Source organism: Myxocyprinus asiaticus, chromosome 5 (genome assembly GCF_019703515.2).
Source record: "Myxocyprinus asiaticus isolate MX2 ecotype Aquarium Trade chromosome 5, UBuf_Myxa_2, whole genome shotgun sequence".
In the NCBI taxonomy this organism is placed as follows: Eukaryota; Metazoa; Chordata; class Actinopteri; order Cypriniformes; family Catostomidae; genus Myxocyprinus; species Myxocyprinus asiaticus.
In genome coordinates, this window is record NC_059348.1 from 48,435,988 (window position 1) to 48,462,326 (window position 26,339).

The 26,339-nt window shown below is 43.0% G+C and overlaps 1 protein-coding gene across 1 annotated transcript in view; it reads left to right on the forward strand.

The window, feature by feature from the left end:
* LOC127441099 (ephrin type-B receptor 1-B-like) overlaps window positions 1–26,339 on the forward strand; it is a 421,097-nt gene that overhangs the window by 189,019 nt on the left and 205,739 nt on the right. The window contains exon 3 of the mRNA XM_051698281.1: window positions 13,443–14,124. Coding sequence (XP_051554241.1) covers window positions 13,443–14,124 — 682 coding nt within the window. The remainder of the gene's footprint in view (window positions 1–13,442; window positions 14,125–26,339) is intronic.

A 26,339-nucleotide genomic window follows, 5' to 3' on the forward strand; every position in this document is an offset into this window, starting at 1 on the left:
GTGTTACAAACTCCACCACTCCACACCAATCTTATCTCTCTCTTCTCTCTTCTTTACAGCCCATCCCCCTTTCATCTCATCTGCAGCAATGCCTTCAAGCTCTGTCATTACTCAGATGGCAATGATGAACACCATGTGCCTATTGTAGACTATGATGCATTTATTACATGTTTACAACATGCTTACAAAGACTGTACTACAAAGTAATTCAGCTTGGTGCCGTGTTTAAAGGCAGCATGGCATTAAATATATATAATTTCTGTAATATGACATTTCAGAGTAAAAAAATTATAATCAGAAGGCAAATATACACATGCAAATACCTGGAAATATCAGGGAATTTCAAAATTGTGTTTTCCAGGCCTGGGAAAGTCATGGACATTTCTATACTGAATATACATTTTTCTAAATTTAGCTTTAGTCTAAAATATAAAGTAAGCTAGATATTGCTCTTTTGCAGAATAAAATTAGCTTCCAAGTCATAGTGATGTTCTATATGTGAGAAAATTGTTATTTTGATTATTTTCAATGATTTGTTTGTAAAGGTTCACAATTCCGTTTAACCTTGTCCGACCGCGTGTCCACATGTGTGGATGTTTTATTTTGGATTTGCTATATGCAGCGTATAATTTTAATACATTTAAACCAACTGAATACTGTTCACAACACTCTACACTGTCATTTAAGGGTAAACCTCTGGCGCACAGCGTCACATGACACAACAGCATGGCGTTGATTTCCGTGAAGTTTTTTTTAACTGAAACCTGTTTGGTTGTACAGAATACCGTCTCTAGTTTCGTTTGATTTGCAGCTTTAAAAAATCCATTCATATTTTGTGCATCAGCGTGCTGATAAATATGTAGAAATTGGGAACTTATTCCCTCACAAGCTGAAAAAACATGTTAGTTATTTTGAATAACTTTCAACATGAACACATCTGTGGCTCTTTTTGCTTAATTTTAATATACATTTTGTTATCACTGTACAATACAGTTCTATTCATTAACATTAGTCAATATGTTCCTATATATTTACTATGCATTTTCTCATTGAGAATCAATTGATTCATCCAAAAGCTGAAAAATGTTGCATACAGAGGCTTTATATGGAGTTAGGATGAAAATAAGGCACATTTTGAACTGTTCTGAGACCAGAGCAGACAGACAACACACTGGAGTTTAAGTCATTCACTAAATAGGGAGCAAGGGAGCATCCAATAAGTGTGTTCACTCCTAAAATCCAATCAAAGTTCAGTTTCAGGCTGCCGATGATGTTTGGACCACTTAACATGTTTAGCAGACATGGGAGAATAGTAATCAGTACATAGGTTCAGAATTTTACAATGCTAAATTTTATTTTAACATGGTTGACAGTGGTTGGATGATGCTGGAAATTACTTTGAATAAGAATTATTTATTCAGTTTTATAGAAAATAAGCTGTAATGTCTGAAACATCTCAAAAACGTGAGTGACCAGCACTCCATGGTATTATTTACATTTTCACAACTTAGTCCTGCTGTCCCCATATGTGGACATCAATGTTTAGTTAAACTATTTGCTCTAGAAAAAAAAAAAAAAAAAAAAAAAATATATATATATATATATATATATGTGTGTGTGTGTGTGTGTGTGTGTGTGTGTGTGTGTGTGTTTATTTTTGCTTGTTTATTAGGTGCTAGTAGTTGCACATCAAAAAGGAATGGAAAATGTACACAGCAGTTTCACTCGGGTCTCAGGGGTTTTAAAGATTCATTAGCAAATTGGCCTGAATCTAAATTATTTTTAAAGTTCCATTTTCAGTATTCACAAACAACTGAAAAAGTCATGGAAATTAATTGAACAAAAATGTTGGAAAACCTGTTTGCCAGATAGGGCTTGTTTAATTAAGCAGGATTTGATTGGACCCTTTTCTTCAAATTAATGGACAGAACAATTATACTTGATGCAATCAAAAGAGGTAAAATGACAGTATGTATAATTCAATGTGGAGATATGAAATTGCTGTGAAAAATCTTGATAGATGTGTCATGAAATGGAAATTTTACAATTCTGGTGGGCTAGAGTTTGATTTACTGCAATTATGGGCAATGTTTCTGCTTTTTATTCTGTTCCCAAAATTATTTATTGAATTATGAGGTTTGTCAAAATGTTACATTGAGCATGTTAATTCTGTGGGCGCCTGTTCACATTAATATTACATTTAACAAATATGCACCAGGCAAGAGGCATTACTTTAATAGAAGAGTGGTTGTAACTCCATTGAACTGGAATTGGTTGAGTAGAGCCTTTTATCAGCTATCTATGACTTTATAGGTCCTTTAGGAACTTCAGGGTCTTTTGAGCATCAGCTTACAATAAAGGATATAAGCAGTGCTGCAATTTTAAGCATTATGCAATTTAATAATATGTGTTCATGTTAATAAAAGTTATTATAGAGGGGTATATATGGTTTACAGTAAAAAAAAAAAAAAAAGAAATATCTTGGTATTTCTTTTCTGAACTATGTGGAAAACAGGTTTCAACTTGGTTCAATATGCCTGTATGATTATGTCAGACATAAATAATAATATTTCACTTCAATATCATCACAACATCATGATGGCGCCATGGATGGCCGCCTCGGTGTGGAGCGCTCCTGTTGTTTTGTTGTTTTTGTTTGTTTGTCCTGGGTTTAGTAATATTTTTCCAGTCAGTTTTACATGACAAACTGCTGAACGTTTGACAGCTTATACCAGACAGTCTTTTCCTGGTTTTTGAATGATCAGATGTTTTGCTGGACATTTTAGTTGGAGGTGCGGCTTTGTTGTTCAGGAGATGCAGGCGAGGGAGACGAGCCGGTGCGCTGGTCAAACTCCGTCGGCGCAGCTTTCGAACAGTGCTGCCGATCATTCATCTTGCGAATACCGCTCTCTTCCTAACAAAACAAACAAACTACATCTCCTCACCCACACAAACAAGGACTTTTCAACCTCTACTGCCTTGTGCTTCACAGAAACCTGGCTGAGTGAAGCCATTCCGGACAGCACATTATATCTGTCGGGCTTTCAGCTGTTCAGAGCGGATCACATCACGGATTTAACGGGGTGGGGGCAAAGAGGATGCTTACATGGGTGTGTATAAAGTCTTGTACAATCAGGCCAGGAACACACTGAACAAGGAAATCAGAGTGGCTAAAAGAAAATACTCTGAGAAGCTGAAAAACAAGTTTTCAGCTAACGACCCTGCAACAGTGTGGAGTGGCATGAAACAACTCACAAATTACAGGACTCCTACCCCCAACCCTGTGGTGGACCAACAACTGGCTGACGACCTGAATGTGTTCTACTGCAGATTTGAAAGGCCCAATCTCACACCCCACACCCACTCTGACCTTCACTTCACACAAACACCAACACCTCCTGCAACCCCCCTCCTCCCCCCTCCTGCTACTCAACTTGCACTTAAGATCTGTGAAGATGATGTGAGCTGCGTCTTTCGGAAACAAAAGACGAAGAAAGCTTCAGGCCCAGATGCCGTATCACCAGCGTGTCTTTGATCCTGTGCTAACCAGCTGGCCCCCATCTTCACACAGATCTTCAATAGATCACTGGAGCAGTGTGAAGTCCCACGCTGCTTCAAACATTCAGTCATTATTCCTGTCCCAAAGAAACCAAAAATCACAGGACTTAATGACTACAGACCTGTCACCCTGACGTCTGTGGTCATGAAATCATTTGAGAGACTGGTGTTGGCCCACCTGAAGAACATCACTGGACCCTTTCTAGATCCCCTTCAATTTGCTAACAGGTCTGTGGATGATGCAGTCAACACGGAATTGCATCATATCCTGCAACATCTGGACAGACCAGGGACATATGCAAGGATCCTTTTTGTGGACTTCAGTTCGGCTTTCAACACCATCATCCCAGCTATACTCCAGAATAAATTACACCAACTCTCTGTTCCCATGTCTATCTGTCAGTGGATTACCAGCTTTCTGACGGACAGGCAGCAGCTTGTGAGACAGGGGAAACTCACTTCCAGCACCTGTTCAATCAGCACTGGTGCCCCCCAGGGATGTGTGCTCTCCCCACTACTCTTCTCCCTCTACACCAATGACTGCATCGCCAAGGACCCCTCTGTCAAGCTCCTGAAGTTTGCAGACGACACCACTGTCATCAGCCTCATCCGAGATGACGACGAGTCTGCATACAGAAGGGAGGTTGAACAGCTGGCTGTCTGGTGCAGTCAAAACAACCTTGAGCTGAACACACTCAAAACGGTGGAGATGATTGTGGACTTTAGGAGGAACACCCCAAAACTGACCCCCCTCACCATTCTAAACAGCACTGTGGCAGCAGTGGAGTCATTCAGGTTCCTGGGCACTACCATCTCACAGGACCTGAAGTGGGAGACACACATTGACTCCATTGTGAAAAAGGCCCAGCAGAGGTTGCACTTCCTTTGCCAGCTGAGGAAGTTCAACCTGCCACAGGCGCTGCTGATACAGTTCTACTCAGCAGTCAATGAGTCTGTCCTCTGTACTTCAGTAACTGTCTGGTTTGGTTCAGCTACGAAATCAGACATCAGAAGATTACAAAGGACAGTTCGGACTGCTGAGAGTTGACCACCCCCCCCCCCTCCTTCAAGAACTATACACTTCCAGAGTGAGGAAAAAGGCTGGAAAAATCACTCTGGACCCCACTCAACCTGCGCATTACCTTTTTGAACTGTTGCCTTCTGGCCGACGCTTCAGAGCTCTGAGCACCTGAACTGTCAGGCACAGGAACAGTTTTTTTCCCTCAGGCTATCCATCTCATGAACAGTTAAATTGCCCCATTGAGCAATAACTATGTGCAATACACAGTTTAGTCTTTTTTTTATATTTATCCAACACATCCAACTTCTTCTGCCATTTCATTCCTCTGAAAAAAAAAAAAAAAAACATTTGCACTGTACTTAACAGATTTGTATTTGCACTGTACATAACATATAACAGATTAGTATTAGATTGCACTACATATGTGTATGTGTGTATGTATGTATGTGTGTGTCTGTGTGTGTGTGTATGTACGTATTTGTATAACTATTTTTTATTTTTTATTATTATCTATGTCTTGCTGCTGTTTTTGTATTGTTTTTTGTATTGTTTTACACTGGAAGCTCCTGTCACCAAGACAAATTCCTTGTATGTGTAAGCATACTTGGCAATAAAGCTGATTCTGATTCTGATATTCCATATTCAAACTTAATAACAGCTGGTTTCAGTTGAACAAGTTACTTATTGTATTCACAATAAAAGAAAATTAAATGCTTTTACAAATAGTACCCTATGCACCGCAGTGGTGGAGATGGGGTCCCGTTAGTCCCGTAAGATCTTACATGGTGGTCTAGTTTATATAAGATCATCATTAGATCATATTTTACCTCATATTTGTCATAGCAATTTCACGTTGTAAATTAAGAACAACCGTTTGCGATCGGAGTATGTACGATTCCTTCATGAAAAGTTTTTACCAACAGCAGCTGCGGGTCAATTGGGTCTAATAGAGCAGATATGACAACAATATAATGAAGGTGGATTTTTTACCGGATATGTTATCAGGACAAAGGTATTTTTCATAAATGTCAGGTCAGGGAAAGTTGTCACATTTTTATTAGGTTGTTTTATTGTGGTATTTTTAGAAATGTATAGAGTTTTTTATTTTTTTTATTTTTTTTATTTTTTTTTCAACAGTGGTTTGTTATTTTTATATTTGCTCTTTCACAATTTATAGTGTGCTGACAAACCTATATTAGGCTATTTAATAGCAGGTAACCATAGTGACAACATACCCCATATTTATTTTAAATTATTTTTTTTATTTTTGCCAAGACTTGTGCCAATGTAGAAGTTAACCTACCATGAGAAATATTCACTTGAGGTAAAAGCCCCAATCTCCCCTACACATATTGTGATAAGCCACCCTACGATATGAGGCAGGCATGGATCTTAGTCCTGTTTGGCAGGGGTTTGTGAGTGAACAGCCCTCCAGAGTTACCCACACACTTACAAAAAACAAACAGCACCCACACAGGTAAACACAGACACACATACTCCCAAACAGCATGAGTGTAGCTTTGCAGCCCTCAAGAGTCCACTCACAGACCTTGTATTTGTTTCTCTTTCCCTCGGCCGTGCCTCCTTGAGGGAATTCTGAGATATGGTAGGATGGTTCATTCAGTCAGGCTGCTCTGTTAAAGGGCTAAGAGATTACCCATGGGGCTGTGCGCCTGTGGTGTGCCTGTTAGCCAGCTTTAACGATGAACTGAGCAGTCTGAACAGCAAACGGTCACATTCGGGGCAACATGACCCTTCTCTTACCTCACAGCTGTTTGTCACTGAGGCTGAGGAACTGAGATTGGATCAGCTGAACAGTATAGACCACTCCAGCAGACTTTTAACTTTGACAGATTGTGTGTGTGTGTGTGTGTGTTAGGGAAGCTATTCTCAATTTCTAACTTCTTATGCACCTGCGCTCTTACAAATAAAAACGTTGAACCTTTTTATCAAGAAGAACCAGTTTTCGCTGTGTAGGGTTCTCGAGTGTATATGGCATTTGGAGATTAAAAAATTGTTAAATGATATCTTCTTATTAGCATATTGGTTTTAGATGTCATCTGTTAACAGAGAAGAGTGAAACTTTCCTGGGTTCTTTGAAGCACCAGTACTAGATGGTTTTCATAAGAACCATGAAACTTAAAAAGATTCCAGTGTAGGATCTTGAAGACTTTCCCCTATGGCATCACATAAATTTGATAGGTTCCCTTTCGTAGGAACTCGAGCTGCGTATGAACGCTGTGGGACACCGTTCGAGTGTCATGTGGTCTGAAGCCCTTATATAATCACAACAATTTATTGGCCGATGGTGCTTAAGCGACGCCACTAGGGAGCTACATCACGGGCTCCTTAAAGGCGCTCTCTTTCGTGCCATCAAGTTTTCTGTTCTGTATGAGAGAATTCATCGTTGGACAGCAAGAAAACAAAATGGGCCCCTTTCTGTGTTGTTCTGGAAGAATGCACATGAATAAGACAATGGAGGAGCGGCCTCTGCCTCTCTCCCCTCCCCGTTCGAAGCGCTGCTCGTGGCAGAAGGGATCCTGCATGGACCAGTGAGCCCGGCTGCAGAACGAGGGGGCTGGAATAAGAGAATATTCTCCAACTGAGTGATGGCGAACCAACGCGAGGTGTGCTAAGACAGAACCATTATTCTCTCGGGATCTATCAGGAGATGCGAGGTATTTTATCTAGTTTTTTTTCTTTCGCCCATTTGTGGATCACACGGTCGTTCTGGCAAGAGAAGAGTGCCTTCATGACCAAGGGTCTCTTGGCAAGTGTAATATAACTCAATGTAACCGAGACGTTGTCCTATGTGCTATGGAACTTAAAGGAATAGTGTAACAGTGGTTTAAAATGGACTAGGAGGAGGCGGTAACCGGCTGAACAGTCAAAGTAATATTTAATGAAACAAAAAGACACAAAACACACACACACACAGTAGCTGTGTGTGGCTCTTTCTCTCCTGAACTGCCGCATCCGGCTCAGCCTAATCCCTCTCCTCAGCTGATTAGCCCGATTGGGGGCCGGCCGTGCGGACTCATGGCCTAGCCTCGCCCTACTCCTCGTCACAAATTGTTCACCTGAAAATGAAAATTCTCTCATTATTCACTTACCCTGATGCCATCCCTGATGTATATGACTGTCTTTCTTCAGTAGAACACATATAAAGATTTTTAGAGGAAGGTAGAGCTCTGTCAGGTCCTTAAAATGCAGGTAAACAGGTGCCAGCACTTTGATGGTCCAAAAGTCACATTTAGGCAGCATAAAAGTAATCCATGAGACTCCAGTCGAGCAATGAATGTCTTCTGAAGCAAATCGATACGTTTTTGTAAAAAAATCAATCGATAATTAAAACGTTATTAACTTTTAAAAAGTGCTTCCTGCCAGCAGTTGACACATCACGTAGCTGTCGCGTGACGTAAGCGCATCGGCGAGTTCACACGAAAATTCAGAAACGGCGCTTCTTTACAATAGAAGTGTGAACATCACTCGAGAGTTCGGCCATTTTAAATAGCATCAGAGCCCTGGACGGAAGCTCCAATTTAAAGTTAAAAACTTTTTAATTATCACCTTTTTTTCTTACATAAACCTATTAATTCACTTCAGAAGACATTCATTGATTGACTGGAGTCATGTGGATTACTTTTACGCTGCCTAAATGTGACTTTTGGACCGTCAAAATGCTGGCACCCATTTACTTGCATTATAATGACCTGACAGAGCTCTATCTTCTTCTAAAAATCTTAATTTGTGTTCTGCTGAAGAAAGACAGACATACACATCTGGGATGGCATCAGGGTAAGTGAATAATTAGATCATTTTAATTTGCCTGAATTTTAAAAGACTCTGTTATTACATCATATGAATTTAAAAAGGTTCTGTGAGATTAAAGGATTTTAAGAAGGTTTTGTGACATCATATGAACTATGAAATGTTCTCATATGGCATCATATGAACTCATAAAGATCTTCTATGGCATGTGACTGTAAAATGTTTTTGGAACCTTTTTTTTTTTTTTTTCCAAGAGTATACTCTTTTCTCCTATCATTGGAACTCACTTAAGCAGCAGTTAGAACTCAATTGCTTCCCTGCCATCTCTCTCTTTCTCTCTCTCAGTCTGTGCCATGTTTCAAAATCTGCAAATGGTGCTGTTTTAACAGGGTTGAAGAAGGGCAGCCATATACCGCTCCACTTCATTCTAAATGTAATTCGATAGTGCATAATTGCAAATTTGTTACGCACCACATTTTATAATATGGTAATATCATAACAGTAAGTGGTTGGCCGCACTTGGCCAGAATAGAAGCAGATGGCAGCAGCTTCCTCAACTACCTTTTCATCAACTTGTGAAGAGAGATGATAAAAGCACCATAAAAAAGTTGATAATTTTGATACGAAAAAAAAAAAAAAGTTTCAAATGATATAGTGTTAAAAAGCTTTTAGAGGGTTTTTTGGATTGGAAATACAGGGTTAGAGAGATTTCTGGGAACTCAGTTTGTATAAATATTTTATGAAAAGTATAAACCTGTTTGAGTTTTGGCCAAGGTTCAACATTGATTGTATCAAATGGACTAGCAGTGTTATTTCTAAAGTTATTTCACTTGTACAAACACCCCCTGTCATTGTTAATGATACATTTGACACCATTGACCTGAAAATAAAACGGTTTATATGCATGCAAAGATGCACACACAGATATGTATAATATACTGTATGTGCTTACTACTCCCCTATCCCAACTTCATGCTTAGAGACAACTATAAGTAAGCCAATCATAGGTTGATTTCCCAAAAAGTGTAAACACTGTTGCTCTGGGGTGCTATCAAAACATTGCCCTGTTTGAATGGCCCAACACTGCAACATTTGTTCAGTTAGTGGTGTTAGAGTTAGGGTGGGACTACCTGTTTGGCTGAACAATGGACAACATAGTCTCATATAATGAACATTACTATAACAAAATTTTTGCTAACTGACTTTTACGTGACACCTTCAAAGTTTTGCTGCAGTTATCAGGTTAAATTTACACTAGAGGCGCTTCAACAACTGTGCATTATATCGTCATGGTTACTTGTGTAACCTCCGTTCCCTGATGGAGGGAACGAGATGTTATGTCGATGTAGTGACACTAGGGGTCACTCTTGGGAGCCCGAGATACCTCTGGTCTTTGATAAAAGGCCAATGAAAATTGATATTTGCATGCCATTCCCCCGGACATACGGGTATAAAAGGAGCTGGTATGCAACCACTCATTCAGGTTTTATGCTGAGGAGCCGAGACAAGGTCCGTCCATTTCAGCGGGTAGTTCAGCGTTGTGGCAGGAGGGACACAACGTCTCATTCCCTCTATCAGGGAATGGAGGTTACACAAGTAACCATGACGTTCCCTATCTGTCACTCACTCGACGTTGTGTCGATGTAGTGACACTAAGAGTCCCTATACGAAACGCTACAACTGGCTGAACTGTGTTACGTGAACTGGTGGTGTGTGGTGGGCAGACCACTATGTGCCTCATAGCCAGCACACCAGGTCGACACGTAACCTCCCCCAACATAGTTATGAGTGTCAGGACAAGTCGACTACCCAAAAGATAGAGACAGGCTAACCCAGTTGTGGCCTCTTTTCCCCTTCTTTTTTTCCACTCCCTAAAAAAGAAGGGGGATTATCCGACTGGGCCGCCAGGTCTAGTCGGGGGTGTCCCTCCAAAGGAGAAGACACCGCGGAGACCACACCTCGCCCAAAGAGAGGGGGGGATATTTAAGTGGAAATATACATCACATGGTCTTTCCGACCATGTGGAGAGTCTTCAAGGTAGATCCTACCCAACGGGGGAGGAGTTACTACAAACATGGAGACTGGGGCAGAGGGGCTCTGCCCAAGGAAGACGCAGTTTGCCAACAGGGAAACGAATTAGCGGAAGATATATATCGCATGGGGTTAGCCTTACAGGGAACCGCCACATGCGGAGCTCCTACCCCAGAACAGGACTCTTAGTTAGCACGTGTACTGGGCCGGCATCGAGTCTCTCCAAAAACTCGACTGCCACAGGGCTTGGAGGAAGTCAACCAGGGAACAAAGTTTGTGAACACTACTGGGAATTAATGGCACACGTCTTCAGCTCAAAAGGAGGTGGAAGGCGCTATGTGCAAGTGATACACACGGCCGGCTATCCCGAGCTTCTCCGCTTGTGTTGTGTGCCACTACCTGGGACGAAACCGGTTCCACCCGGAGGTTGTAGAACCTTGCAAAGGTGTTGGGTGTTGCCCAGCCTGCTGCTTTGCAAATGTCTGTTAGAGAGGCACCCCTGGCCAGGGCCCAGGAGGCCGCTACACCCCTGGTAGAATGGGCTTGTAGCCCTACCGGGGGCGGCATGTCCTGGGTGTGATATGCCATAGTTATGGCGTCAATGAGCCAGTGGGCAATGCTCTGCTTGGAGACAGTGCTTCCTTTCCGCTGTGCACCAAAGCAGACAAAGAGCTGCTCAGAGATCCTAAAGCTCTGCGTGCGATCCAAATAGATGCATAAAGTGCGCACCGAACACAGCAATGACAGGGCTGGGTCTGCCTCCTCCTGGGGCAGCACTTGCAGGTTCACCACCTAGTCCCTAAAAGGGGTCGTGGGAACCTTGGGCACATAGCCCGGACGGGGTCTCAGGATCACATGAGAGTAGCTTGGACCGAACTCCAGGCACGTTTCGCTGACAGAGAATGCTTTCAGGTCTCCTACCCTCTTGATGGAAGTGAGCGCAGTCAGGAGGGCAGTCTTCAAGGAGAGTGCCTTAAGCTCGGCTGATTGCAAAGGCTCAAAGGGGGCTCTCTGTAGACCCTGAAGAACTACAGAGAGGTCCCATGAGGGAACAAGGCATGGTCTGGAGGGATTCAGCCTCCTGGCGCCTCTTAGGAACCTGATGATCAGGTCGTGCTTCCCTAAGGACTTACCGTCGACTGCATCGTGGTGTGCTGCCATGGGGAACTTCCGGGAAGAAAGGAACGGGGGCGGGGTGTGGCTTTGAGCAGTGCCACGAGCCCAGGAACCAATCATCGAGCCGTGATGGTTCAGGGAAGAGCGGATGGTTCCACTCTAGCTGATACTCGCGGCTGCCCGGGAAAGCATATCATCATCTCCGCGTCAGCCTGTGACTGGGCAGTCGTCCCCGAAGGGAGGAGCCCAGCTAAAGGCTTCCACATCCGACTGGATGAGCCTGCTCTCTGATGCTGCACTCGAGAGCTCATCACTTTCGCGGGCTCCGAATAAGAGGTCGAACTCGCCGTGAGACGAGCCGGCAGGCTCATCTGGAAGCCCGATCGGGGCAGACGAGCGTGCTGGGGAATGGGAGGTCCACGGGGGGATACCCGGCGGAGGTGGTCCCATTGGGGTCCCCAAATTGCCCCCAGTGCTAGCTGCGCTGGCCTCATACCCGTGGGTAAAAGGACCAAGGCGGGGAGCCTCTGGGGCGGCTTGCTTTCTTACGAAGGCCAGCCGTGACCACATCGTTGCCATGGACATGTCCTCGCAATGAGTACATGACCATCCACGAACACTGTCTCCACGTGAGCAGTGCCCTGACACGAAAGACAGTGATCGTGACCATGAGAAGGCGAGAGATAACGAGCACAACCAGGAATAACACACAATCGGAAAGGCATCTTTAAAAAGACGCATCTTTAAAAAGACGTTCCGTGTGTGCCGCTCTTTTAGAGAAATATACTCTTTTAGAGAAATATACTCTTATTTCTGCCGAAGCGCCCAGGGGCATTCTCTGCAGTGCACCAGTGCAGAGGAGGGAGAAGCCGCTGAAATGCACCATCAGATCCAGCAGAGGTGAATGAACAGTCGTGGGAATTCAGCTCAGTGAGCATGACCGTTTGTCTCCGAAGAGAAAATCTGAATGAGTGGTTGCATACCAGCTCTTTTTATACCCGTATGTCCAGGAGAGTGGCATGAAAATACCACTCGCCAATTATCATTGGCCTTTTATCAAAGACCAGAGGTGTCTCGGGCTCCCAAGAGTGACCCCTAGTGTCACTACATCGACACAACGTCGAGTGAGTGAGAGATAGGGAATCACAGTTTCACAAATCATGAGTACAATAGCTGATAATGACTGTTTATGAAACACTTATTTTTCACTCTTTTACTCACACTCTGCTATGACATAATATCAGAACACTTTTACTTTAATGCGTTATTTGAAAAATTATACATTTTAATGAGTGTATTACAGACCCACCTTCATTTACACACTTATTATTGAGTGATACGCTTGTGTGGTAGCTCACCTGATAGAGTCTTGGACTTTGAACCTTGAAGGCTGTGGTTCAAGCCTAAAACGAACGTGAAAGTAAAACCAAAGTGACATAAAACAACACAAAATGATGTGGTTGCTTCAGAATTTTTTATTTTATTTATCAACATATTTTTATGTTGAATTTGCTTTTAAAAAACTATCAGTAGGTTTTGTTAAACTCTCATTTATCTTTTAGGAAACTATTGGTTAGGTTTAAGCTAAAGTTTTAGGTCAGTGTAGTACATTTTACTCATTAAAACATCCATCTAAAATTCACCAACAAACCTTGTCTGATTATGATATCATTTCACTTGTTTTTGGCACCCCCCGCTGGACATTACACTAGGAAACTGCAGCCAAACATGTGATACAGCATGAATTTTGGTTTGCAAAAATTTGACAATGGTCACATAATTTTCATGAGATCAGGCTGACAGTGGAAGATTGGCGATTGTTTGGGGGACCTGTTTGTCTTTATTTTCGTAATTCTTTTTGGTGCCAATAATGGTGCTAAACATTGTTAAATTTGTATTCTTCTACAAGTTGCTCAAAATCTTCTGTTGTTTTCTTCTCTTCTAGTGGGAGGAAGTCAGCGGCTATGACGAGAACCTCAACACCATCCGAACATACCAGGTGTGCAATGTCTTTGAATCCAACCAGAACAACTGGCTGCTCACCACCTTCATTGCTCGGCGTGGAGCTCAACGCATCTACGTGGAGATGCGATTCACCGTCCGAGACTGCAGCAGCATCCCGCGGGTTCCTGGATCCTGCAAGGAGACATTCAACCTCTACTACTATGAGACAGACTCCGTGATCGCCACCAAGGGTACAGCGTTCTGGATGGAAGCTCCGTACCTCAAGGTGGACACAATCGCGGCGGACGAGAGCTTCTCCCAGGTGGATTTTGGTGGCAGGTTGATGAAAGTGAACACAGAGGTGCGGAGTTTCGGTCCGCTGTCCAAAAGTGGCTTTTATTTGGCATTTCAGGACTATGGCGCGTGCATGTCCCTGCTGTCTGTACGTGTGTTCTATAAAAAGTGTCCCAGCGTGGTGCAAAACTTTGCAATCTTTCCTGAGACCATGACCGGGGCAGAGAGCACCTCGCTTGTGATTGCTCGAGGGATGTGCATCCCAAACTCGGAGGAAGTGGACGTCCCGATAAAGTTGTATTGTAATGGTGACGGGGACTGGATGGTTCCGATTGGGAGCTGCACCTGCAAGTCTGGATTCGAGCCGGACAATGGGAACATCTGTCGGGGTAAGCGTTCAGGTTTAAAATGTGATTGATTTTGGGCTCACAGTATACTGTAATTATTAGTATGTTTTTAAACTAATCTTGTTTTAGGTCATGGGAAATATGTTGCAACTGGGTTGTATCTCACTTAGCTATACAGCACCCCTGATGAAAGACCAGCTTAGACTTGCATGAATTCTGGTTTATGTTGGATAGTGCTGGTTTGGTGCTGGTCTAGATGGTGGAGCGTAGACCTGATGTTCATCAGCAAACCTTTGGTGCTGAAGTTGGTTGACCAAGGTGGCCTTGCTGTTTAATCCAGTTTAGAAGCCTGGCAGGGCCATCATTCTGGGAACCAGCATCCAAAATATCACAACATTACAACACAACATATGTTGTTTTTTTAAGCTGGGGCTTTAGCTTAGTACAGTTCTGCAGTAATTTGGACTAATAAACTTCCACTGGTTTGAGTTGTGAGAAGTGCAGATTTTTCATATTTGAGAAAATTTTCAAGCAGCAGACTTTTCAGTTTTAGTAGACTTACTCTGGATTACTATGAGAATGTGAATGTGTGTCTGAAAGAGAGAGAGAGAGAGAGAGAGAGAGAGAGAGAGAGAGAGAGAGAGAGAGAGAGAGCTAGTGAGGTGGAGAAATGGGTTTTGGTAAAAGTCAAATTTGTTGTCCTTCATTGTTGATTAACAAGTAGTAACACATATGTTATATTGATTGACCTGAAGGGATGGGAACCGAGAACCAATTCTTATTAGAACCGGTTCCATTTAATAAAAAGGGCTGTAAATCGAATTGTTAAGAAGACCGGAATCATTCAGTTTCTCATGATTCCCATCCCTATTGACCAATATTTTAAATATAGGTCCTCCTCAATGTTTATGTCTGTGTGGACCTGGTTTGTGATATCTGAGCTGATTCAGAATGCTATCACACATACAGATTCTCTTTCATTCCTGTATTTAGCCGCTCTCTTTTAATGCCCACAGTCATATTCTCCTCTCAAGGTCTGCGATTGGCCAATTCGGCCCTCACTCAAGGCCAGTGCCATATTGGCTCCCTCAGGACCAAACTTGTTGAGAGATGATAAGATTTATTGACAGCCATCTGCCTCGATCAATAAACAGATACGACTCTTGACTTTAGTCTGGCTACTCAGCTATTGTTGAGGGAGGGCCAACTTTTAGGAGCACATGTGGTGGTTTGTTGAATGCATTGGCATCCTCAGGCAAGGTCTTCTTATCAACTGAGAGATGAACATTGTTGTCCATACATTCCCCTTTTAAAGACCTCTTCAGACTCAACTATAGGAAGAATGTATTGTTCGGAGGTTGCTCTTTCATATTTCAGGAGACTTGAAGATCTCAGTTATGTTTCATGTAATGAACTTTGTCTCAGATGTTTCTCCTAAAAAAATAAAAAAAAAATTACAAAAATGGAAATAAAATGAGACTTAATTGATATCTCTTCTCAAGCCGTATAGGACACACGAGGTTACTGGGGAGAGCTAGAAGACTTTAGCAAAAGTGTCCATTTGCTCTCCATTTAATCTCATTGCTGTCTAGGAGAATCAGTTGAGATATGAATGATTTTTTTTCCCTTCTTTTAGAATGTTCAGCGATCTGGGAGAGGTGATAAATTCATCAAACTTTGAAGATTAAAGATTGTTGAGGTTTTGTTGGGTGCAGTGTCTGGTACAAACTCATTAAACTGTGTGCATCTGTCTGGCGGATGTGGCCACAGTTTTTAAAAGCCACAACGTTAGCGGATTAACGATTTCGTGCACAGCAAGTCACCACAAATTACTATGGCTTTGATCTGTGAGTTCCCATAAATGCTTTTGATTGGGTAATATATTGCACTCTGAACATAGATGCACAAAAAAATGCACACGCACAACTGCATTCTTATAAAGTTTCCATAAATTCCTCAGTGTTGATATTACCAGCCCAGGCAACCTGGGGTAATAAGTATTCTTTAATGTTCATTAGTTTATTTTTGTTTATGGCCATCTGGTACCAAACTGCCCCACCTTCTTCTGGTTTTATCTTACTCATTGGTGGATTTGGACCCAGAGAGTTATCAATGTGTCTTAAAGGAAGTTCAGCTTTCTGTCTTTATCAGTTGTCCTAATCTCTCTGGCTGTATTCAGAATGGAATACTGGTGTACTGCTTACTGCATACTACGCAGTTTACACTGTATACTTGTTACTTTTTTTTAACAGTATGTGAAACAGCATGCATTATTCAACAGTTAACATTTCAAACACTACCTCATTGTTTTCACATGACCTCATTAATTAGTCAAATTACTTCACTGCAATCATACTTAATTAAGTGAATAGTGTCAATTTATAATTCTGAAATAAATACAATTAATGTTAGCTTAAAAAAGCCAAGATACTGTTCTACACTTTAGTACATTTCCATTTGTAATTCCTCCTAAAGCTTTCGAGTGACATCTACCAAACTTGGTACAGATCTTCAAGCTGTTCTTTCTCGGGTTGCTATGACTTTTCTAATGAATAGGAATTATGATTTCCGCAAAGCCGATGATCAAAACTCTGACAAATCACATAGACTTATGTTGACAGAATGTCCAAACGAGCCAAGGCCACATCCATATTAATACGTCTAAGTTTGAAAACGCTGTATTCAGTTATAGAACATCATGGTTTTCCAAAGTATGCGCTTATGGAGAACGTTTTCAAAACTTTTTTTCAGTGGAGGAAAATGCCATTCTAGTCTGAATCAGAGGTGTAAAATGAGCAGAATCAATGTTTTATTTTTTTATTTTTATGAAAACACATGAGTGTGGACATGTGAAAGTTGTGTTTCTATCTTTCCTTTCTTTCTTTCTTTCTTTCTTTCTTTTTGGTAAATGTAGTAGGTAAACAGGTATTCCATACATACAGAACATTTAAATACTATGCAGTGCAACAAACTACTGTACATACTGCAGAAAATGTACTAACAGTACAGGGCTGTGCTATTATGAACACAGACTATGTCTTTCTAGCTTTCTCACTCACTTTCTCTCATTCCCTGTATCTGTCTATGCACAGCTGGGTTTATTACTTTGACCCTGCCTGAAGGCAGTCCAAATAATCACTCTGTTTGTGTATAAGTGTCTACATATATGTGTGTGTATTTGTGTGTGGACCAATTCTACTATCTCTCTCTGGCTGCTGAGTCGAATTAGATCTGACCCTCAGGGTGAGAGATGATGCCTGTCACTCGGAGTAAAACCAGCATATTAATTAAATAACCTCCCGCATTAGCCACAACAATCACACACATCCACAGACCGGCCATGATGGCGAAGCTCAGTATTCTTGGCTTGCTGTAAATGTGATTTAGGGTATTGGGTTGAGAGTAGAAAGGTTGTAGGGGGTAGTTCTGGGTCTGTATTCCACTGGCGTATGTTGCTAAGCTCTGAAAAAGGGGTGAAAGGCCAGACGACCCCTCACAGGCTGCAGAATTGAGCAGAGATACACTCACCGCAAGAGCTGTCTGAATGGACACACACCTGGAGAGAGAGGACAGCTCTATACAAACACACACACACACACACACACACATACACACAGCTTTTTACAAATACATACACAAAGTCATGTCACAGCTTTATACACGCGCGCGCGCACACACACACACACACACACACACATGTTGGTGTGGCTATCCTTATGAGGACTCTCCATAGACATAATGATTTTTATACTGTACAAACTATAGATTCTATCCCCTAACCCTAACGCAGACTGGGAGATGTTCCGGTCCTTCTCTGATGACGACATCGAGGTCTACGCTGATACCATAACGTGTTTCATCAGGAAGTGCGTAGAGGATGTAGTGCTGACCAAAAATATACGGATCTACCCCAACCAGAAACTGTGGATTAATAGGGATGTTCATGCTGCGCTTAATGTGCAGACCTCCGCTTTTAATTCTGGGAATGCTGAGGAGCATAAACAAACCAGTTATGCCCTCCGCAAAACTATCAGACCAGCCAAACGCCAGTACAGGGACAAGATTGAAGGACAGTTCAACACCACCAACTCTAGAAGCATGTAGCAGGGAATTAATATCATCATGGACTTAAAGGGAATAAAAACTCAGCCGTGAACACCGCTGCCTCTCTTCTGGATGAGCTTAATACTTTTTATGCTCGTTTCGAGGGAAATAACACCGCCCTCGTGGAGAGAGGTCCCGCGGCTGAAGCTACAGAGGTTAATTCACTCTCCATCACTGTAGCGGATGTAACCCAATCCTTCCGATTGGTGAATATCCGTAAAGCCGCAGGTCCAGACGCATTCCAGGCTGTGTCATCAGAGTGTGCGTGAACAAACTGGCTGATGTTTTTACGGACATTTTCAACCTTTTCCTCTCCTTATCTGTGGTCCCCACATGCTTTAAAATGTCCACCATTGTGCCTGTACCAAAGCAATCCAAAATCACTTGCTTAAATGACTGGCGTCCTGTGGCTCTGACCCCCATCATCAGCAAATGCTTTGAGAGACTAATCAGAGATTACATCTGCTCTGTGCTGCCTGCCTCACTGGACTCACTGCAGTTTGCTTACTGCAACAACCGCTCCACTGATGATGCCATTGCATCTACACTACACACTGCTCTCTCCCACCTTGAAAAAAGGAACACATATGTGAGAATTCTGTTTGTAGACTACAGCTCAGCATTCAACACCATAGTGCCCACCAAGCTTGATGTGAAACTCCGGGCTCTGGGCTTAAAAAGCTCACTGTGCAGCTGGATCCAGGACTTCTTGTCAGGTAGACGCCAGGTGGTTAGAATGGGCAGCAACATCTCCTCATCACTGTGTTCTCAACCCACTTCTGTATTTTCTGTACACACATGACTGTTTGGCAACACACAGCTCCAATGCCATCAAGTTTGCTGATGATACGATGGTGGTAGGTCTGATCACTGACAATGATGAAACAGCCTACAGAGAGGATGTGCACACTCTGACACGCTGGTGTCAGGAGCACAACCTCTCCCTCAATGTCAGTAAGACCAAGGAGCTTGTGGTGGACTTCAGGAGAAAAGACAGAGAACACAGCCCCATCACCATCAATGGAGCACCGGTGGAAAGAGTCAGCAGCTTCAAGTTCCTGGGTGTCCACATCACTGAGGAACTCACATGGCCCTTCCACACTGAGGCCATTGTGAAGAAGGCTCACCAGCACCTCTCTTCCTGAAATGGCTCAGAAAGTTTGGAATGAACCACCACATCCTCACACAGTTCTACACCAGCACTATAGAGAGCATCCTGACTGGCTGCATCACCGCCTGTTACAGCAACAGCACTGCACTCAACCGCAAAGCTCTGCAAAGGGTGGTGCGAACTGCCAGACACATCATCGGAGGTGAGCTTCCCTCCCTCAAGGACATCTACACCAGGCGGTGTGTGAAAAAAGCTCGGAGAATCATCAGAGACTCAAGCCACCTGAGCCATGGGCTGCTCTCACAGGCTACCATCAGGCAGGTGGTATTGCCGCATCAGGATCCACACCAGCCGACTCCATGACAGATTCGGAACTGCACCCAAGACTTTCACCCACTGGTTGAGTGACAATAAAGTGATTTGATTTGATTTGATTTAATTTGAACCCTACCCCTAAACATAACCCTCACAAAAAACTTTCTGCATTTTTACATTTTCAAAAAAAATAAAAAATAAAATAATTGTTTAGTATGTTTTTTAAGAGATTTGAATTATGGGGACACTAGAAGTGTCCTCATAATCCACATTTATAGCATAATACCCTTGTTATTACCAGTTTGTAACCAAAAAAAAATGTCCTCGTATACCACCCAAAACCACCCACCCACCCACCCACCCACCCACCCACACACACACACACACACACACACACACACACACACACACACACACAGATGAGCAAACATATACACACACAATCCCAGACCTAATAACACACACAGAGCTCCACGCACACACACATATAGACAAAACGACATTTAATGCTGTATAAATACAAATTCAAGTAGCCCCAACCTTCCACACGGTGGTATGAGCATCCAATCCGTACGGATACGGATTCAAGTTTCACAAACCTTATGTATACATGTATACAACAATGAATTAGCAGTTCTTACTTCATTTCAAGTTGGACATGACTGAAAGTAAAGACTTCAGACTTCAGTGATACAGTAAGTCAGATGTTTATTCACTAACTGCTCTGATTGAGTTCATATAGTGAAGCATAACTCGTATCTCTGTGTTTTTCTCTCTTTCACTTGCTGTGTTTGTCTGTTTTCTCTGTCTATCTCTATTATTTTCCCTCTGCTCTCTCAGAAGTCATCAAGGACAGCAGTTTGAATAGTGAGTGTGGTTCAATGCTGGTTAATTACAAATTTGAAGAGTGCAAACATACCCTCCCCTCAGCGCGTTCAGAAGTGCCATGGCTCCATCTCTGTGATCTTCATGTTTACATCATGTACACAAACCTCCAACACAGTAGATGAGCCATTTGCTAGCTTTGCTCAGTGGAGTGAGAGCTTTTTGGCTTCATTTAGAGGGTGGATCAGCTGGTTTCACTGGAAGCTTTCTAATATTTACTTTAAAGTGGAAACTTTAAGCTTTTAGCTGCTGTGAAATCATTAGTTTGTGTGATTCTGTACGACCACACACAAACAGACACAATTTTTTAGTGGTCTATCCATCCATCCATACATACATACATGCATATATAAATCCATACATACATCCATCCATACATACATACATGCATATATAAATCCATACATACATCCATCCATACATAAAACATCTGAGACTAAATGTATGGTAACATACACTACCTGAGAACTGCATTAAGTTCCTAAATATAAAAGGGCAGCCTCTGAGCAATAACATTTTTCAAATTATTCACAAGTTCACATGCTTTATGAGTCTAATAGATCCTCATTTTAAGGTTGAACAAGCCAACTTGCTTTCTCCATTGAGCTTTCCTTAAAGGTGGAGTAATTGATTCCTGAGAAAGACTGTTGATATTTGAAATTAAAAGCCAAACAAACACACCCCTCCCTTCAGTGATCCTTAGAAGCTCTGCCCCCCAAATTCATGCATGCGCAATAATGTTTTGTGGATCGGTCCGATCCACTTTGTTTATTTTCCCATTTACAGAGCCAGGGCTGTGTACAAACACCAATTCTGTTTTTTCAGTGCACACACAGAACGGACAGCTAGTGGACCGTGAAGAGATATTCACGGAATTTGACAAAAAGTGTATTGGATTAAAATGACTTACTTCACCTTTAATGTATTCATATTTACTTCAGTTATCTGGACCACAGCACATGTTCTTCTGGGTTCTTCTGCTTCAGCGACCCGTCAGGTCAGCAGTAAGCATGGGTCCGTCATTTATCGGGTCTGGGTAATGGTTTGGAAAGCCTACACCAGCAGCAGTGCCCCCATACGGGGCCCAGAGCCAGAAACATGCAGGGAAAAATCTGTTTCCTAATCAATCAAACTGCTCAACACACAGGCCATTGATTGATTGGCTGCTACTTCACTGCTGCGTGCTCTGGTTCTGACCCAGACACGGTGTTATTTATGATTTTGACATTTTGTTTCATCACAGATAATCATTCTGGTTGTTAATGAATGAATTGTGGTTGTCAGGTGTTTTTATGAATGACCGAAAGCCTGCAAGTGGGCAGTTAATACTTTTACGTAATTTTCACAGACTGAATCAAGCAGTAATTTGGTTCACATTGATTATATTCTCTTTTTTCACATTTTTCACTTTCACATCTGTGATTTTTTTTTTTTAATCATGAAATATTGTAATATATGTTTAATTGAGATTTTCATTCAAGAAAAATTGAGAAAAATAATCACGTATATTGTAAATATTTATTTTATTTACTACTTAATTATATTTTAGAGAATAGTTAAAAATACTATTAAAAATGCATTATTGCACCCATTAATTGTTTATTATTTACTTTTTTGAGTATTAGAGTATAGTGTTAATTTAGCAAAATGCTCATATCAGTATCTTACTCAAAATATATAGAGAGAGTATATATGTATAATAATGTTTTTTTTTTTAGTTTTATTAATTAAATGTATTAATTATAACCCTTTCAAACAACTTACTGTATATATTTGCATATATCTATAAATTTTGCAATGGAAGTAAAAATGCATTATTTATATTTTTTTAATCAACAACTTTAAATCAATATTTTATTTTATTTTTTTTATTTATTTATTTTTTTTTTGATTATGTGATTTGCAATGCTTCAAGAGACTGTAGTTAATTCCCTTATTAAAGATGTTAAGTATACAGTATTTTGTCCTTTTGTCTTTTTGCTTCAAATCAAAGTTTGTAAGGTTATGATTTACCTTGAAGCTGGTTGATTTGGTTCATGGCTTAGAACTCATTTATGAAGGATTTTATGAAATCCCTTTGGAAAAATAAATAAATAAATAAAACTAGAAAATACTTCTGAACCAAGATGGCTGAAAAAGTGGGCAGGCACTGTTGCAATATTTTGGAATCAATTGTGAGCGTAAGTAGAGTTTCTCTTGTGCTTCACCGGCCACTTGTGAACATTAATGGAGTTATTGTCTATAGGGCTAGGCGATAAAATATTCTCGATATGTATCACGATAAAAAGCTTTTGAGTAATTTTCAGTATTTAGCCTATGTTGTACATATAGACAATTAGGTGTGTGTCGCTAAATACACAAGCAGTTTGGCTTGCTCAGACTGTAAGAAGTTGCTAACATTAGCTTCCTTGCTAACGATTAGGCTACACCGTCAAGACATCATGATGACGGTTGCGCACTCTCATCGTCTCAAGTGAGCAGCGCAGCAAAACAACAGTGCTGTGTACACCAGCTCTGGTCTTTCTGTGCTGTATTCTTGAATATTTTTCTCTAGCACCGAACTCGCTTCAGTTATGCCCTGTCCTGCTCCACACACATTGCCTCTTTTCCTCGCATGTAAGTAGACATAAGGCGCTGCATAAGTTAACATGGTTCCAAAGTGCCTTTAGACCATAACGCTTTGTTTCCTTCTAAATTTTGCTTTATTAATCAGCATGTTATGAGCCTTTAATAATAAACAAAAAGATTTCTGTTTTAATTTTGTGAAAATTTATCAGATGTCATCATCTCTGGCATGGATGTCAAGGAAAGACAATAAAACAGTTGGTAGCCTAGTCTTTCTCACTTTAATGATAATATAAAAATGGTCCATTCAGACTTTATTACATTCAGTCACAAGGGCTTTTGTGCCCCCATACTTGAGTATCTGAATGTAAAGAATTATAAAAATATATAATTTGAATGCAAAAATATTCAAACAAATACTGGCCTGCTGCCATTATGCTTCAAAACGAATAGATGATCTTTTAACATTCATATCCAACTGCACTTGATTGATAAACTCTATAAACATTTTAATGTTTTGGTTGAAGATCCCTCAGACCCCACTGCTTTGGCTGAATCTGGGCCCCCAGTGCAGTTTCGCAGAGACTATTTTGACTGTGTAGGATTTATTTATTTTTTTATTTTTTTATTCTGCCAACTTAGAAATAAAAAAAAGAAAGAAAGAAAGAAAGAATTGTTTACCTATCTGTCACTCACTCAACGTTGTGTCGATGTAGTAACACTAGGGGTCACTCTTTGGAGCCCAAAACACCTCTGCTTTTTTTAAAAAAGACCAATGAGAATTGGCGAGTGGAATTTGCATGCCACTCCCCCGGACATACGGGTATGCAACCACTCATTCAGATCGGAGCCGAGCGGTTGTATTCAGTGCACTGAATTCAATTCCCTCCAAAGACGCACCTCAAAACTGCTGGATTTACGGCGCATTTCAGCGGCTTCTCCCCCTCTGCACCCATAGAGTGCAGAGAACGCCCCTGGGGGAGACCCACTTCTCTGGGGCTGGTCGACAGACCAGTCCATCCCCCGGTGGAGGGCCGGGAGGGGAATCTTTTGTCGCCGCATGCACAGGAGGCTGCGGCACACAAAAGCCTGACAAAGGAATGGTTCCCTCGTCTCCTGGGTCACATATCCGGTGCATACGGCCGTCATCGCGACCACCGTCCACCGTCCCATTTTGGCAGGTATGGTGCTCCAGCGGCGGACCCCTCGCCTCTGTGCGCCCAGCTGTGGCACAAACACGTCCACACGGGATTGGTTCCAGTGGACTACGGGGACGAGATTCCACCTCCCTCCTCCTCGGCCAGTCTTATGGTGGGCGGCAGGAGCCAGGTAAGTGCTTCAATGTCCCTGGACTCAGCACGGCCAAGGGGCTCGAGTCCTCTCGACGTGGCACCTCGAGCTCCGCCCCGCCATGAGGCCCCACCCACCGGTACGTCCAACGTGATCATTCCCTTGGTCCACCTCGCCCGGAGTTTGGGCGCATGGCTCGTGCTTTCCAACTTGTCGCGATGGCTGACCCGGACCATCCGACTCGGCTACGTGATTCAGTTCGCCAGGCACCCGCCCAGGTTCAGCGGCGTCCGCTTCACCTCGGTGAAGGGCAAGAACGGCGCTACCTTGCGTGCGGAAGTCGCTACCCTTCTGCGCAAGGGCACGATAGAGCCTGTCCCTCCAGCCGAGATGAAGAAAGGGTTCTACAGCCCTTACTTTATCGTACCGAAGAAAGATGGTGGGTTGCGGCCAATCCTGGACCTGCGAGTACTGAACCAGGCTTTGCACAGACTCCCGTCCAAGATGCTGACACAAAAACGCACTCTAATGAGCGTCCGGCATCAAGATTGGTTCGCGGCGGTGACCTGAAGGACGCGTACTGCCATGTCTCGGTCTTACCTCGACACAGACCCTTCCTGCGGTTTGCCTTCGAAGGCCAGGCATACCAGTACAAGGTCCTCCCCTTCAGCCTGTCCTTGTTCCCTCATGTCTTCACGAATTTCGCAGAGGCAGCCCTTGCCCTGCTAAGGGAAGTGGGCATCCGCATCCTCAACTATCTTGACAACTGGCTAATCCTAGCTCACTCTCGAGAGTTGCTGTGCACACACAGGAACCTCGTGCTCCAGCACCTCGGCCGACTAGGGCTTCGGGTCAACTGGGAAAAGAGCAAGCTCTCCCCATTTCGGAGCATCTCTTTTCTCGGTTTGGAGTTGGACTCAGTCTCGATGACAGTGCGCCTCACGAACGACAGCGCGCAGTAGGTGCTGAACTGTCTGAAGGTGTTCAGCCAGAGTACAGCGGTTCCACTGAAACTTTTTCAGAGGCTGCTGGGGCATATGGCTTCCACACTGCTCGGGTTGATGCATATGAGACCGCTTCAGCACTGGCTTCAGACTCGAGTCCCAAGATGGGCACGGTGCCGTGGGACACATCGCTTGACCATCACACCGATCTGTTGCCGCCTCTTCAGCCCTTGGACCGACCTTGCATTTCTACGGGCAGGGGTTCCCCTAGAGCAATGTCTCCAGTCACGTCGTGGATTCAACAGACGCCTCCAAGACGGGCTGGGGTCCGGCAACGGGCCCACAGCTGCATTGGCATATCAACTGCCTAGAGTTGTTGGCAGTACTGTTCAGCCTGCAGAGGTTCCGGCCATTGATCCAGGGCAAGCACGTGTTAGTCCGGATGGACAACACAGCAACGGCAGCATACATCAACCGTCAAGGCAGTCTACGCTCCCGTTACGAGCCCACTCTTCCAGGAGTGTGGTGGCCTCCTGGGCCCTGGCCAGTGGCACCTCTTTGGCAGATATCTGCAGAGCAGCGGGCTGGGCAACACCCAACACCTTTGCGAGGTTCTACAATCTCCAGGTTGAGCTGGTCTCATCCCGTGTATTGGCAAGCACGAGCAGGTAACTTCCGGGACAGCTGGACGGGTGTACCGCTTGCGCATAGTGCCTTTCCCCTCCCTTGAGGTGAAGACGTGCGCTGTTGACTCCCAGTTGTGTTCACAGACTGTAATCCCTGGATGACTTTCCTCCTTATACCTCTGGCAGTTGAGTTTGCGGAGAAACTTGCTGACCGGCCCAGTATGTGTGCTAATGAGCCCCTGTACTGAGGTAGGTGCTCCACATGTGCTGGATCCCCGAAGGTGACCCCATGTGATATTTTATGCAAAATAATTTCCCTGTCGGCAAACTGTGTCTAACCTCTGCCCCCGGTCGCCATGCTATGTAGAAACTCTTGCCCCTTCAGGTAGGACCTACCATGGGACCTCTCCACATGAC